Source organism: Corvus cornix, chromosome 3 (genome assembly GCF_000738735.6).
Source record: "Corvus cornix cornix isolate S_Up_H32 chromosome 3, ASM73873v5, whole genome shotgun sequence".
Taxonomy (NCBI): Eukaryota; Metazoa; Chordata; class Aves; order Passeriformes; family Corvidae; genus Corvus; species Corvus cornix.
Window position 1 is genome coordinate 89228824 of NC_047056.1, and position 13612 is coordinate 89242435.

General features: G+C 37.8%; 1 protein-coding gene across 16 annotated transcripts in view; it reads left to right on the forward strand.

Moving 5' to 3' along the window:
* KHDRBS2 (KH RNA binding domain containing, signal transduction associated 2) overlaps nt 1-13612 on the forward strand; it is a 346343-nt gene that overhangs the window by 211498 nt on the left and 121233 nt on the right. For all 16 annotated transcript variants that reach the window (XR_005604150.1, XR_005604159.1, XR_005604148.1 and 13 more), the window contains 2 exons: nt 575-702; nt 2018-2213. Coding sequence is in view for 1 of the 16 variants with exons in the window: in XM_039568849.1 (XP_039424783.1) it covers nt 575-702; nt 2018-2213 (324 nt within the window). In the remaining 15 variants the exon portion in view is untranslated. The remainder of the gene's footprint in view (nt 1-574; nt 703-2017; nt 2214-13612) is intronic.

A 13612-nucleotide genomic window follows, 5' to 3' on the forward strand; every position in this document is an offset into this window, starting at 1 on the left:
TAACAATTTTTTTATAGTAAACACAGCTTTGTTACTTGACTCCTAAAGAGAGAGTTTCTTTCAGGATATACAAAATAACTGAAGGCTACATTCAGTGATGCTAATTGGTATTGAATTAAATCATCCAGTCATGCTAATGTGCAATATATGTGCAGTAGAATTTGTGTTTTAAGTGCATAAAGGTAGCCAGGGAAGTTTGCCAAAAATACAAAATACTTACGAAACACATTTTTTTGTCTAATTACAAGTCGCTTGAAATTTGTACCTTTTGCATGTGAAAGTCCATTTGCATTTTGCATACAGGTACATTTCTCTGTGTCTATGCCTTCTGTGCCTTTTGTATTTTATTTTGCATGTTCATGCTCTTTATGACCACCTTCACTACCCATACATATACATTTTTCTGTCCATATATTATAGGTAGTTGTCCACTGCCACTTGTACAATTTTTCAGCGTACCAGTGATTATGCAGAGCAGTTCACCCAAACACCATCCATGGAGTTTCTGGTTTGGGTGGTTTGTCAGCTTAGCCAAAATACGAAGTTTCAGAAAGTTTCACCTTTTGAATTTCAGGATTATAATGATGAAATTCGCCAGGAGCAGCTGAGAGAACTTTCATATTTGAATGGTTCTGAGGATTCATCACGTGGACGGGGCATTCGAGGAAGAGGGATCCGTGTGCCACCTGCAGCTCCTTCAAGGTGTGGTAATCTGGACTATTATGTCAATAGCTTTACAAAGTGTAAGCAGTAGTAAAAAAACCCATAGTTTAAAAAAAAAAAAGACAATTACATACATATCCTAGTCAGTAAACCAAAATATTTGTCTTCTGATAACCTGTTTGGTCTACATTGTTCCAGATTTTCTGATCTACAGTTCACAGGGTATAGTGGGTGGTATACAAGTAATAAACAACAAATGAGAGCAGATTATGAAGACAGGAAAAGGATATTTCTAAGATTTATTGATCTAATGAAAGATGTCCCTGCCCAAGGTACGGGGTTTTGCCTAGAGGATCTCTGAAGGTCCCTTCCAACACAAACTATTCATTGATTCTGGAAATCTAAAATCAGTTACTCAAAGTTGTAGTAAAGTAATGAACATCACGAGCTAATGCAGTGGGTTTGGTTGTCTCAGCAGGGAGCAAGCCACAGTTCCTACTGCTACAGGAGAGCTGAGTTCCATTCACAACTGTGGATATGGGTGTCATGCATGGTTTTTATACCTGACATTCACAGTCTTCCAAAAAGACAGCACACCCAGGAGCATACTGCTCTGAAACAAAACCCACAGGCTGCTACCCTGATACATCTCCCTTCTATTTCATCATATGGTATAGTTACAAGTCTTTTTAAACAGTAACAGCTTCTTCTGACTTACTAATTAGTACAGCAAGGGAGATACAGCATAAATAGCCAGGAGGATGCTAAACCTCTCTCCATGCTTGTCTATATGCTCTATTCTCTCTGTGCAGTGGGGGAAAGCAGAATCCCATGCAGCCATTCCTTTGTGCCGAACTAAATTAGACAGGAAGAAAAGTTATTCCTCTCCTTTTATATTCTTCCTCTACTTTGCCTTGCAAGTTTCTGCTGTCCTGCAATATCTTCTGCCAATACATTTCTCCTACCCACCAATAAATATGAAAATGAGAGTGATGACAGCTCTTGTAAAATCATTTGAGAGCAACAGAAAAGGTTCCTCATTTTCTTCATCTTCTAGAACTGCTTGGAGTAATTCTGCAACCCTGTGAATTACAATGATTCAGAATTTTATTAGTACAAGCAACAAGAGGATCAGGTGTAAAAGGTACTGGATGGTTTAAAAATAATGCCTTTCTATAATATGAGTTCTGCCTGAGATACTGCCTAAAAGTGCTTGACATTGTAGCTGCCAAAAGCCTGGAGTTATATGATGCTTTAAATAGTAGTAAAAACGTGAGAGCCTTTAAAATGGGGTAGCACACGCATGTCTTCCCTTGTAGACACCAGAGTGACCATTCCTTTTTGCTCCCCACAGGGGACGTGGGGGTGCCATTCCTCCCCCGCTGCCTGGACGAGGTGCCCAAGCGCCCCGAGGAGCGCCGGTGACGCGTGGAGCGCTCCCTGTCCCACCGGTGGCCAGGGGCGTTCCCACCCCTCGAGCCAGGGGCGCCCCGTCCGTCCCGGGCTACAGACCACCCCCACCGCCCGCACACGAGGCCTACGAAGACTATGTAAGTAAATGCCTTCATTGACAACATGTGAGCCAAGCTCTGTGATGAACATCAAGTCTTTCTGAGATGGAATAATTAAATGTCTTTAATGCTTTCCCCCAGCAGGTGAACGACAGTCTGGGTGACACAATGTGTCTGCAGGCCTGTGCTGGGTGATGTCAGTTCATAGATTTGTTCACAGCTTAGTTTTGGATATGAGAGATCATGCTGGATAGTTCTTGGGGTGTCACAAAAGAGCAATACAGATATTCTAAAATTTTATACTTAAAGTCAGTTTTTACTGTAACCAAGTTCCTAAGAAAACGGCTTATATCCTCTGTGAGAAAATGGGGGGCATGTTGTCGTTCCAAATCCTTTTTATTACGTATTTGTATTCAGCATTGTGTTACAGATACATAACAAATAGAAATTCAGGTAGTTTTCATGAAAGCTGATACAATGATGCATCTTTAGCCAGGAGCAGTACTAACTGTCACCTTTTCTTATGAGGTGTTAAAGTAATTGTGCTGTACACATCAAAGCTTTCAAGTCATCCTCATTAACGTTTCCTCCTGGAACTATCACCATAACAACAGATACCCAAATAGGGAAGAAAGTGCTATCAAATATGATGTCTGAATTTTTTCCAGCTATGGCAAGCCCAGGAGTAAGATGAACATCTGATCTGTTCCCTAATCCTACCACCAGGGAAAGATGCACTTTTATTCAATTAATAGTCTTCCTAGAACTGAAGATAGGAAAATTAAACAGAAATTAGTCTTTGTTGTTAAATCTTCACACAGCCATGTGTGTCTGTGGTGTAGCAACTAGATCACAGCCGCTTCAAATCAGGGATGCACATTCTGTTAATTCTGAGAATCACAACTGAGCAACAGCAGCAAAAAAGGAAGGAGAAAAAAGTCCCCTCCTGTATTATTTACCTCAACACAGTTTTCATTATTAAACGAGCTAAAATTCCTGCTAAGAAATGGAATTTCAAAAGTATACCCTTCCATGACAGACAGTATATTATTGTCTGTTAGTATCAAAATGTATGAGACCTTCCTTTCTGTGCAGATACAGAACCCTTGTAATGTAAGATTAAGATTATAATTGAAGTAATTTTTTTCATTTACAGTACTAGTAAATGTCCTAGGGTATTAAACATCTTTTAGGGAGTATTTCTTGCACTTTTTGTGGATAGTAAATACATGGAAAGCAGGAGGAGAAATTGAGGCAGCTGCATTATCAAGGCTAGGAAGGCATTCAGCCAGTTCCACATATTTTTGAAATGCCTACACTCTCAGGAGCACAAAATATATATATACAATTAAAGGAGTCAGTCTAGTTTGTAATACATTAGTCCAATAAACATATGTATTTGTGGGGGTTTTCCCCCTTCTTAGATAGCAACAAAAAAATGTGCTGCCTTATAGGACAAAATTCACATGTTTTGGAGCTCCTTCCATCTCCTGTGTCCTTTCAACATCTATATTCCAGAGCTAGGAGTATATGAGATTGCTATCATGCACCAGTTTGCAATGAAAATTTCTTGTCATTTTATGAAAGTTCATAAGTTCAATCTAAATCATTTCGGTATCTTATGGACTGAGACAATAACTAGAACTCTGATGCTGTGCCAGTGGAAGGAAAAGTTCACTGTCACATATCTACGTATAATATCGTAAATTATGTTTTAGGGAAAATATTTTTATTTTTGCAGAAATTAATCAACACAGTTTTTCTTTCTAAATAAACCACATAATAAATCAGATATCTGGCTGGATACTAAAAGCAAGTGGATCTATTTGTTGACCTGCAGCAAATGTCATATGTAATTGTTGTTCTTTCACACTTAATCCTACAGATGAAAAACTAATTTATAATGAATAATTTATCCAATTTACTTTTTTTTTCTGCTTCTAAGCAACCCACAAATGTATTAGAATTTCCTTATGAGTTTATATTTTTCATTTTTGATTACAGTATTGCACACCATTTTTTTCCTACTACATGCAAGCACCATTAGTTTGATTAGTGGTACATATGAATGCCCTGTCATTGATTGTGAGTATCCATATTCTTTATTTTTCTTGTCTCTAGTGAAATACAGTTACTTAAATGTTGATCTGAAAGTGAATTCAAGAAATAGAATCGAATGGCTACAGCAGATTTTTTTAAATGTTTAGACAGCATTTCCTGAAAAAAAATCTTTACCCATTTGCTGAGCACTACTAATCAGAGTTTGTATTGACTGTTTGACCTTGAAACATCTAACTGTTCCAATCAGTTTGGATAAATATTTAAAAGTTTGGATTATCCAATATATAAATATTTTGAGGTTTCCTGATGGCCTTTCTGAGAATCCATAAAGCAGGTGTCTGAAGGTTTCTGAAGAAAAGTAAAGTCCTGTCATTGTGGTGAATATATTCATGTGCAACATTTTGAATGTCAAGCCTAGCCAGAGGGAAAAACATTTGGAACAACTTTCAGAAAAGAAGAGGGCTGGAGCGGGAAGGGGGAGTAACTTAACTTTGTGCTTTTTTTTTTTACTTGCCTTTGAAACTTGCTTTGTGTTGGGTGTAGCCTAGGTAGTATCTTACAGGAACTTCTTACCCACAGGAAGAGGAGGTACTGACATTAGAAAATACATGCAAAGGGAAAGTAGTTACTATGTGAACCTTATTCACTTCAAAAGTAGTTCATTAGGTGTGAATTTGGATGGAGAGTGTAACTGGCAGCTGCTGTGCAGCTTCTGGGATTAAGAGGGGTGGTCCTGGGTTTGTGACCTGGTGTTGTGTTTTAACCCCAGCCAACAACTAAGTCCCATGCAGGTGCTCACTTCCCTGGTGAGCTGAAGGAGAGATTTAGAAGTGTGAAAGTGAGAAAACTCTTGGGTTGAGACAAGATAGTTGTAGTGGGTTGGCACTAGCTGGTTGCCAGGCACTGCAAAAGCCTCTCTATCACTCCCCTCTGCAACTGGACACGGGAGAGAAAATATAATGAAAGGTTTATGAGTTGAAATAAAAACTAGGAGAGAAGTCACTCACCGAATACTGTCAAGGGCAAAACAGACTCAGTTTGGGTATATTAATTGAATTTATTACCAACAAAATCAGGAGGATAATGAGAAGCAAAATAAGTCTTAAAAAGACACCTTCCCCACCACACCCCCCCATATCCTTCCCATCTCTGCCTCCTCCCCAGGTGCAGGGAGACAGGGAATGAGGGTTACAGTCAGTTCACCACAGGTTGTTTCTGCTGCTGCTCAGGGAGAGGAGTTCTTCCCCTGCTCCAGCATGGGGTCCCTCCCACAGTCCTCCATGAACTTCTCTGACATTAGTCCATCCTATGGCAGCAGTTCTCCACAAACTGCTCCAACATGGATCACTTTTCCCCCGGGTGTAGTCCTTCAGGCACAGCCTGCTCCAGCATGGGCTCCTCTCTCCATGGGTCTGCAGGTCCCTGCCAGGAGCCTATAACAGCATAGGCCTCCCATGGGGTCACAGCCCTTGCCAGTGGTGGTTCTGTCCCAGAGCCGGCTGTCATTGGCTCTGATAAACATGGGGAGATCTTCTGGCAGCTTCTCACAGAAGCCTCCCCCGTACCCCTGCCACTATCAAAAGTTGGCCACACAAACCCAATAGAACAGTTAATGGGTAGAGAGGGAGGTGGATAGAGAATTGGCTGAATGGCAGATCCCAGAGGGTTGTGATCAGTGGCACAGGGTCTAGTTGGAGGCCTGTCACTGGTGGTATCTGCCAAGGATCAATACTGAGCCCAGTATTGTTTAAGTTATTAATCAGAGACTTGAATGAAGGAGCAGAGGCCTCCTCAGCAAGTTTGCTGATGACCAATACCCCAGAGGGCTGTGCAAGCCTTCAGAAGGACCTTGACAAGCTGGAGAGATGGGCAGAGAAGAACTGTATGAAACTCAAAAAAGGCAAATGCAGGGGTCCTGCGCCTGGGGAGCAATAATGCCAGGCACCAGCACAGGCTGGGGGCCAACTTGCTGGAAAGCAGCTCTGTGGAGAAGGACCTGAGGGTCCTCTAAAGGCTAAAGTCTTGTTGTCAACTTATGAAACAGGCAATAAGCATGACAGATTGAGATTCGTAATTTATACAGAAATGAAGAGTACTCGAGTAGGTCTGCTGCTATTGAGGCAATAAACAATAGAATCATAGAATCACAGAATGGTTTGAGTTGGAAGGGACCTTACAGATCATCTAGTTCCAACCCCCCTGCCAGGGGCAGGGATACCTTCCATTAGACCAGGTTGCTCAAAGCCCCATCCAACCTGGCCTTCAGCACTTGTAGGGATGGGGCAACTTGACTGGGCAAAGGCAGTGGTCCACACAGTATATTTTTATCTGAGCATCCAGACTTTTCCTCTCAAGATTAAAGCTATATTTGGAAGCTTTGCTTGATCCAAATCCAAGCCAAAATCACTGGTGCTTTCAGATCCTGTTTTGGAGGGCATTTGACTCTAGATCTGTATTTTTTCCTTATGAATCAGAAGCTAGAAATGAACTGTGCAGTGATATTTTTCTTAACATTTTTTTAGAAGCTACAGTGAGCCTTGCTAAGAGGTCTGATGTGAGTTTTGAAGTGACTTAATCACTTGTTCCCTTACACCAGAGGGAAATAATAACCAAAACAGAATACATTTGGGACTAAAATACACATGGCTTTTATATTTACCTCCACTTGCATTTTTACTCTTGGATAAAAAAGAGGACTTTTGCACAGAAAGCCACTCATCTTAATATGAATACTTAGATGAGCTTCTTGCTTCTACAAACAAATAAATAATTTGTTTGCAAGAAATAGGCCAGTCTGTCGAGACACTGTGAAGCTGGTACAGCTCCTAGGTCTAGGACAGCCAGATTAAAGAGCCATTTTAAATGCAAATATTCTCTCTCGCCTCTCATTTCACTGATCAAACCAGCCAAGTGTAGATTCTTGTTATCTTCTGGAATAAGTGGAGAGCGGTGCTTTTACAAAGTCACTGGAAAAGAACCACACAATAAGATAGATTGTGCTTTTAATGTCATGCTGTTCTTCCTCTCATTTCAAATAATTTAATATGAAAAGCAAATGCCACACGAAACTGTTTATTCTAAGACCAATGGTTATTTACATTTTTCAGTAGTTTTCAAACAAACTGAAACATCTATGCTAATGCTTATTCAGTGCCAACCTAGACAATGAAAAGACTGACAATAAGAGGCATTTTGTCACACTTTAAGATTTTAAAAAGAATAATCAACATGTACATGTGACTGCAATCCACAGAATTGCAGTTGCGGAGGCTTTGCTTAATAATTTAAATGGGAATTCTTAGGTCTTTTGAATCCATTCAGTCTGACATTCCTGGATGCAGATGGAAACTGTAGATAAAGACCTAAACTTCCTGTTCATGGCATGTTTGCTCCTGTGTTACTGCTTTAATAAATATGGAAAGTGAGCAATGGGTATTTTTGAAGCCTATTCCTATAATCATAGTAGGACATTGTCAATGAGAGTGAAGCCTGGACAACTAAGAAGACTTTTAAGGTTGTTCCAAACCTTAAAATAGTGAAATGTATTGGGTATAATAATAGGTAACAGGGATTGCTTTCTTTTTCTTTTTTTTTTCCCCTAAACTGGTATTTTCAGGCTTCAAATGTAGCTATTTCTGTGCCTTTTCTGGGTGCGAAAAAAAAATCAATGAAGAGTGTACTGAGACTAAAGATCATTTGAATAAAGCTGGAATTATAGACATGGGAATCTGCATGGCTGAACAACATATTGATTAAATATGATTGATTGCCTATTTATGCCCAAGGCACTTAGAAAAAGAGCTAAACTCTATTCAGCTTGTATCTGCTGTGACTTGAAAAATCAAATTTTATTTTTAGTACAATAGCAATAAACAGGATAATGTTTATATTATCTGAACGACCCTGTCGAGGTTTAGAAGGATGCTGAGCATGGCAGCCTGATGAAGGCATAGTGGATTTATTCAGATGTTGGAGAATTTTGTCCATGGAAAGTATAAATATATTTATTGTGAAAAAATCCAGAAACATAAATAGACAGTTAAAGTAATGGCAAGTTTTTAATGTTTTTCTAAGAGCAGAATCCACAGTCAGCGCTAAATCTTCGGTGTCTGGGAACCTGCAGTTCCAGAGTTTTTTGCTTACCTGTGCAAACTGAAGTTTGGATCTTATTCTGAAAGATCTTAGTCTGAATAAATAAGGCTTACCTCATGAAACCAGACGAACTGTCCTGAGAGCAGTGCAGCAATAAAAGTGAATACTGCTTTCAGACTCATCACCGCTGTGAATTGCTCACATATTGATGATAGTGAGGTCTAAGTCAGACTTTATTATGTTATTTTCTTGATTTGAATTGTTTTGATTGTCATAATCATAGTTATTCAATGGACTAAACACTAATAAAATACATAAAACCCTTACTTCTATGTATTAATGTTGCAGAAATATTTTTTGTGGAGGATAAGTTCTGTCATCCCCTTCATGCTGTCCTTACTTGGCAGAAATAATTCTCTACTTGACATGAGTTACCAAGTTTTCAGATGAAAATTATTTTCTATGCTAGAGAGAGTATAAAGGAAAATGCTGATGCAGCTGTACATGTTTTAGTGTTATAAATTATGTTAATACAAGTACAATGTAATAAATATTTATATTTTTTAGAGAGAGATCTAAGTGAAGGGCATCTCTCAATTGATGATCCAGGCTGCATATGGTCCTTAAATATTCATAGTGCATGCAGTTGTATTCATAAGATCCTACATAAAAAATACATGCAGTGTTATCCACAGAGCCAAATTTGTCAGCATCATGCAATGCACCATTTGATCATTGAACAATGTGATTGTTCAGGAGCCTGTTACCAAAAGTACATGTCTACTGTCACTTAGCTCAGTCACAACTTGTCACTTGAGTATTTATCTGATAGTCTAGATTGGTACAAAATAACTCTACAGGCATTTGCAGGCTAAACATGATCAGGTGTCTGTATCTCACCCATGTTATCCTTTCCCAATAGACTGCAAAGCAAAAAAAAAAAATATTTTTAAAAGTTTCTTAACCAGATTCAGTCCACTGAGGTACTAAAAAACAAATAATTTTGGACTTCAAGGTTTATCAGTTCCAGGGGAGACAGACACATGTGCACTCAGTAAGTGCAGAGACTCCAGCTGTGCCAGACAAGTACAGAAGACTTGAGCTCTGTTTTTGGGAAGGGCTCTGGAGAGTAAGAGGCCATGGCACTTAACATTATCACACCAACATTGCCTTCAGCATACCAGTTGTACTTGTGATTTTCAGTCTAGCCTTTTGGTGAACTCAGATGAGTGACTTTTTATTAAAGTAGATCTACAGAGTGCTCCTTATATAAATAGATTCCATGTACAGATGACAGAGAACTTCTAGTTTGTGTATTATGATTATTTATTAAGAATTTGCATTGTAGCTAAAATTTAAGCGTGATTAATGTAGTAAAATGCACTGTTTAGGAACTGTTTCATCTTAATTGAAAAGTTACATGGGTTGTTAGAAAATAGTATTTGAGTTTTACTGGAATTTTAGGGCCATGTATTTAAAAACCACTTCCTGCTGCTGGAAGAGTTCATCTGTTTTTCTCGTTGGTACATTTGTGATATTGTCATCTTGCAAAAAATACGTGTGCATGAAACTGTAGAGATACATATTTAGCAATTGCACTTAAAATAAAGTACAAATATTACAGACCACAGTTCAGTTTCATTCACTGGCTGATGGGCCTTTTAGCTAGTTGCCTATATCCATACACTTACTACTTATTCAGGATAATGGAAGAAGAGAAAATGTATCTGGTAAAATAAAAGGCCTGAAATGAAGCCTTATATGCCTGTAACTTTTTTTCTCCTCATTGTATTCGTTACATTTGCAGCTCTGAATTTCAGTTATACATAGGAAGAAAAAGGTTTGTGCTGGATGAATTATCTCATGGATTGGGCACTAAACCACCTCTCTAGCAACATGCCTGTTCTTTTTGAGTATTTGAGGAAGGCTCAAGTATACATGTGAGCTTTTATTTTCATAGATCTAGGAATGTATATATACCCTGAGTGTATATTGTTATAGACAAAGCTGATTCAAGCTGTGCCTAGAACACAGGATATCTGCTGATACACAGCAGCCTCTTCCCCAGCAGCAGCATGTGAGTGTCCTGTTATCTATTGCTTTTGGAAGGAGGAGGTTTTCAACTCCAACTGTCCTAGTATTTCCAGTAAATCTTTGCGTGAATATAAAGATAATGTGCTTACACTCTGATACAGATATGCGTGTAAATTATATATATATATATATAATCTATAGCTACGTCACAGAAAAACATGGTCCATTTCTTCCATCTGTTTATAACAACTTGATGCTGCACAGAGATCCTCTACAGCAAGCAACCTGCATGAGGAGCTATGTAAGGAATCAGTCTGAAGGATCAGCAACATAAAATTTAAAGCATTTTTGTTCTTTCCTAACAATACAATTTGGGGAAAAAAAAGTAAATATAGAAAGGAAGAAAAGATACAAGCAAGTGTCCTAAAGGAATAAGTTAAAAGAATAGTTTTACTTGTGCAATCAGATGGACTGGATGAAGGACACTCTTCTTTTGTTTAGCAATGGTGGTAATAAAGTGACTGGAATATTCATAGGAATACCTCTGTCATATAGGTAGACCAATGTACTTCTCAAATATGCTCGTTTTTGAAACAATTTGATCAGTTATATTTTTTCAAAGGTGCAGACTTAGTGTAACTCTTTAAACTGCAGCAAAAATGTGAAAATTGATTTTGTTATGAAACAGTATCTTGAGTTTGACCTACAGGACTCTTAGAGAGTGCAACAATCGCTAGAAGAAGGAGATGCAGTATAAAACTCCAGGACAATAAAGTAAAAGACTAAAGATGAAAAATGTTCTTTCTCCATACTGACCTGTTTTTTTCATTATGAAATTATGGTTGCCTGCATTTTAATAACTTTTGCAATCACTGTAAGTGCTGTTACTCATAGATACTTATGTTGTTTTGTAGCTCTTGTTATGGCGTAAAAATCTGTGGAGTGCCACATATGAAATCATAGAGTGTAGTAGGGGTTTTATATTATTAAAATTATGTAAGTATGTGAAATTATATAAGTAAATGCTTCTTAAATAGCAGGATCATAAGAACACAAGGACGCAAGCATGACCCTGTACTACTTTATGCAGTAACATTAAACTGCATTTAAATATTTCTTAAAATCAGTATATCTGTGCAAGTGGAGTACATAACATTATGTGTAAGTTCCTAACAAGGTGTTTGAGTTGTAGCTTTGGTGTTCATACTATCCTCCAACTCTTTCTGGGCCAGCTACTGAGGTTCTGTAATGAAAATACTAATAAATCATTAGATAATATACTAACATGAATTCTTTTCATCACACAGTGTCTGTCAGATGCAATTTAAGTCTAAATGGGGACACAGAAGCCTAAAGGTCAGAAACTCCATATTGTGTTATCTTTTATTTGGATTTTCCAGTCCCTTAATATTGTCTCTAACTGTACAGTCTTGCGACTTCTGACATCTAAATTTTTCGAAAGCTGAAGTGAAAAGAAAAAAATCAAACAACCAGATATACCAAAAGTGAGTCTTATTTGGGGCAAATATATAAAATTATGTACTATACTGGAATATTTTAATATTTATTTTCATATTTTAGTTTCTTTTACTATGTATGAGTATCACACTACTTTTCCCAGTTCCTTTTCTCAGTTCTTTTTTTTTTCTTCCCAGAAAACCTCAAAAAATTATGTTATGAACACTACATACTAATCTTTCTGAGGACTAAACTGTAAAACAAGCAAGAATACATTTGAACAGTGCATATTTGGGTATTGTAAAAATAAATTGTCCAAGTCTGATGCTGCACCATTTTACTCAAGACTGAGCTCTACAATGTCATGTAGCCCATGAACTTGTCTTTATGAAGATTTTACATGTGTATACCACTCCTCACACGTGCTGCAGCAGGAAGTTTTCTGAAAAAATAATGTATTTAAAAGAAAATACTTTGGAATTCAAACTATATTTCTTTCCTATTTTACCAACCAAGTGCCATCAATCATTCCACTTTTTTGGACAAACACTTCTTGCAAAATTTAACTGACATGCAAAATTAAGATGTATTAAGATTTGAAACAAATCTTTTTTAAGAGTAGATAGTTCCCTTTGTATTACCTGTTTACAAAAAAAAATTCAGAATTAGTCTTGGTTTACTTTGCTTTGCTTTTTTTGCCAAAACTGTTCATATATGTGAAAGCTTAACAGGCTATTTTAATTTCATTTAGCTATAAATGACAGTGAAAGAATAAGTGCTTATAAATGAAAATTAGTTTTGGAAATTGAGGTTTCTGACTACTTTGACACAACTGCACCAGTTACACAGATAATATGAAAATAAAGAAAAAAATATTATAAACAAGTCAAGTTTGTGTAAATCAGGCTGTAGGGGACATGCAGATGGGACCTGTGTTTCATTGCTAGTTAAATTTTGCCAAAATAAAGTGTGGACACTGCAGCTCAGAGAATGGGAAAAATAAAAATAAGAAAAAACAGAGAATTACTGAAATGCAGTTTTTGAGCCAGAGCGCATCTATCAAATAAATTAGAAGCAGAAGAACTTTGGTCATTTTTCACTTTCCTTGAACCAGCCATTTTACTTTCTTGCAAGGCCACCTTTCATGCAAACACCCTAAACAAATAAATCCAAAAAGCCATTTGGAGCTTTTCTAACTTACTACTTTTGAGGTGCCTATTACATGTTGCCATTTTGTAAAAAGCAACAAAAGTGGCTTGTGTGTGCTAAACATAGCACAAGCAGGGGAAAAAAGGTAACTTTCATTGAGTTTTATTCATTTCACTCAGGTTTCAATTGTTATTTTCTAAGGGGTAAAAAGACTCCCATGCAAGTGATTTGTCTTGTATTTGCATGGTCTTACTGTGTACAATTGTGATGTATATTTACAAGGGAGGTTACTGCATTTGTAGCTGTAGCCAAGAACTCTGTGGCTGAATCAGTGCTTGGAGTCATAGAATGATAGAATCATCAAGGTTGGAAAAGACCTCCAAGGTCATCAAATCCAATCTTTGACCGAACACCACCTGGTCAATTGAATCATAGCATTAAGTGCCTTGTTCAGCCATGTCTTGAACACTTCCAGGGATGTTGACTCCACCACTTTCTTGAGCAGCCCCTTGCAATGCTTGACAACCCTTCCATTATGTGAGCTGTTTCTGTTTCCATGCACAGTGCAGTATGAAGGGAAGTGAGAGTGTTTTCCTTGGGTAGAATCTGTTGCAGTCCAGTGTTGCGGTATCCCCTTGAGTAGG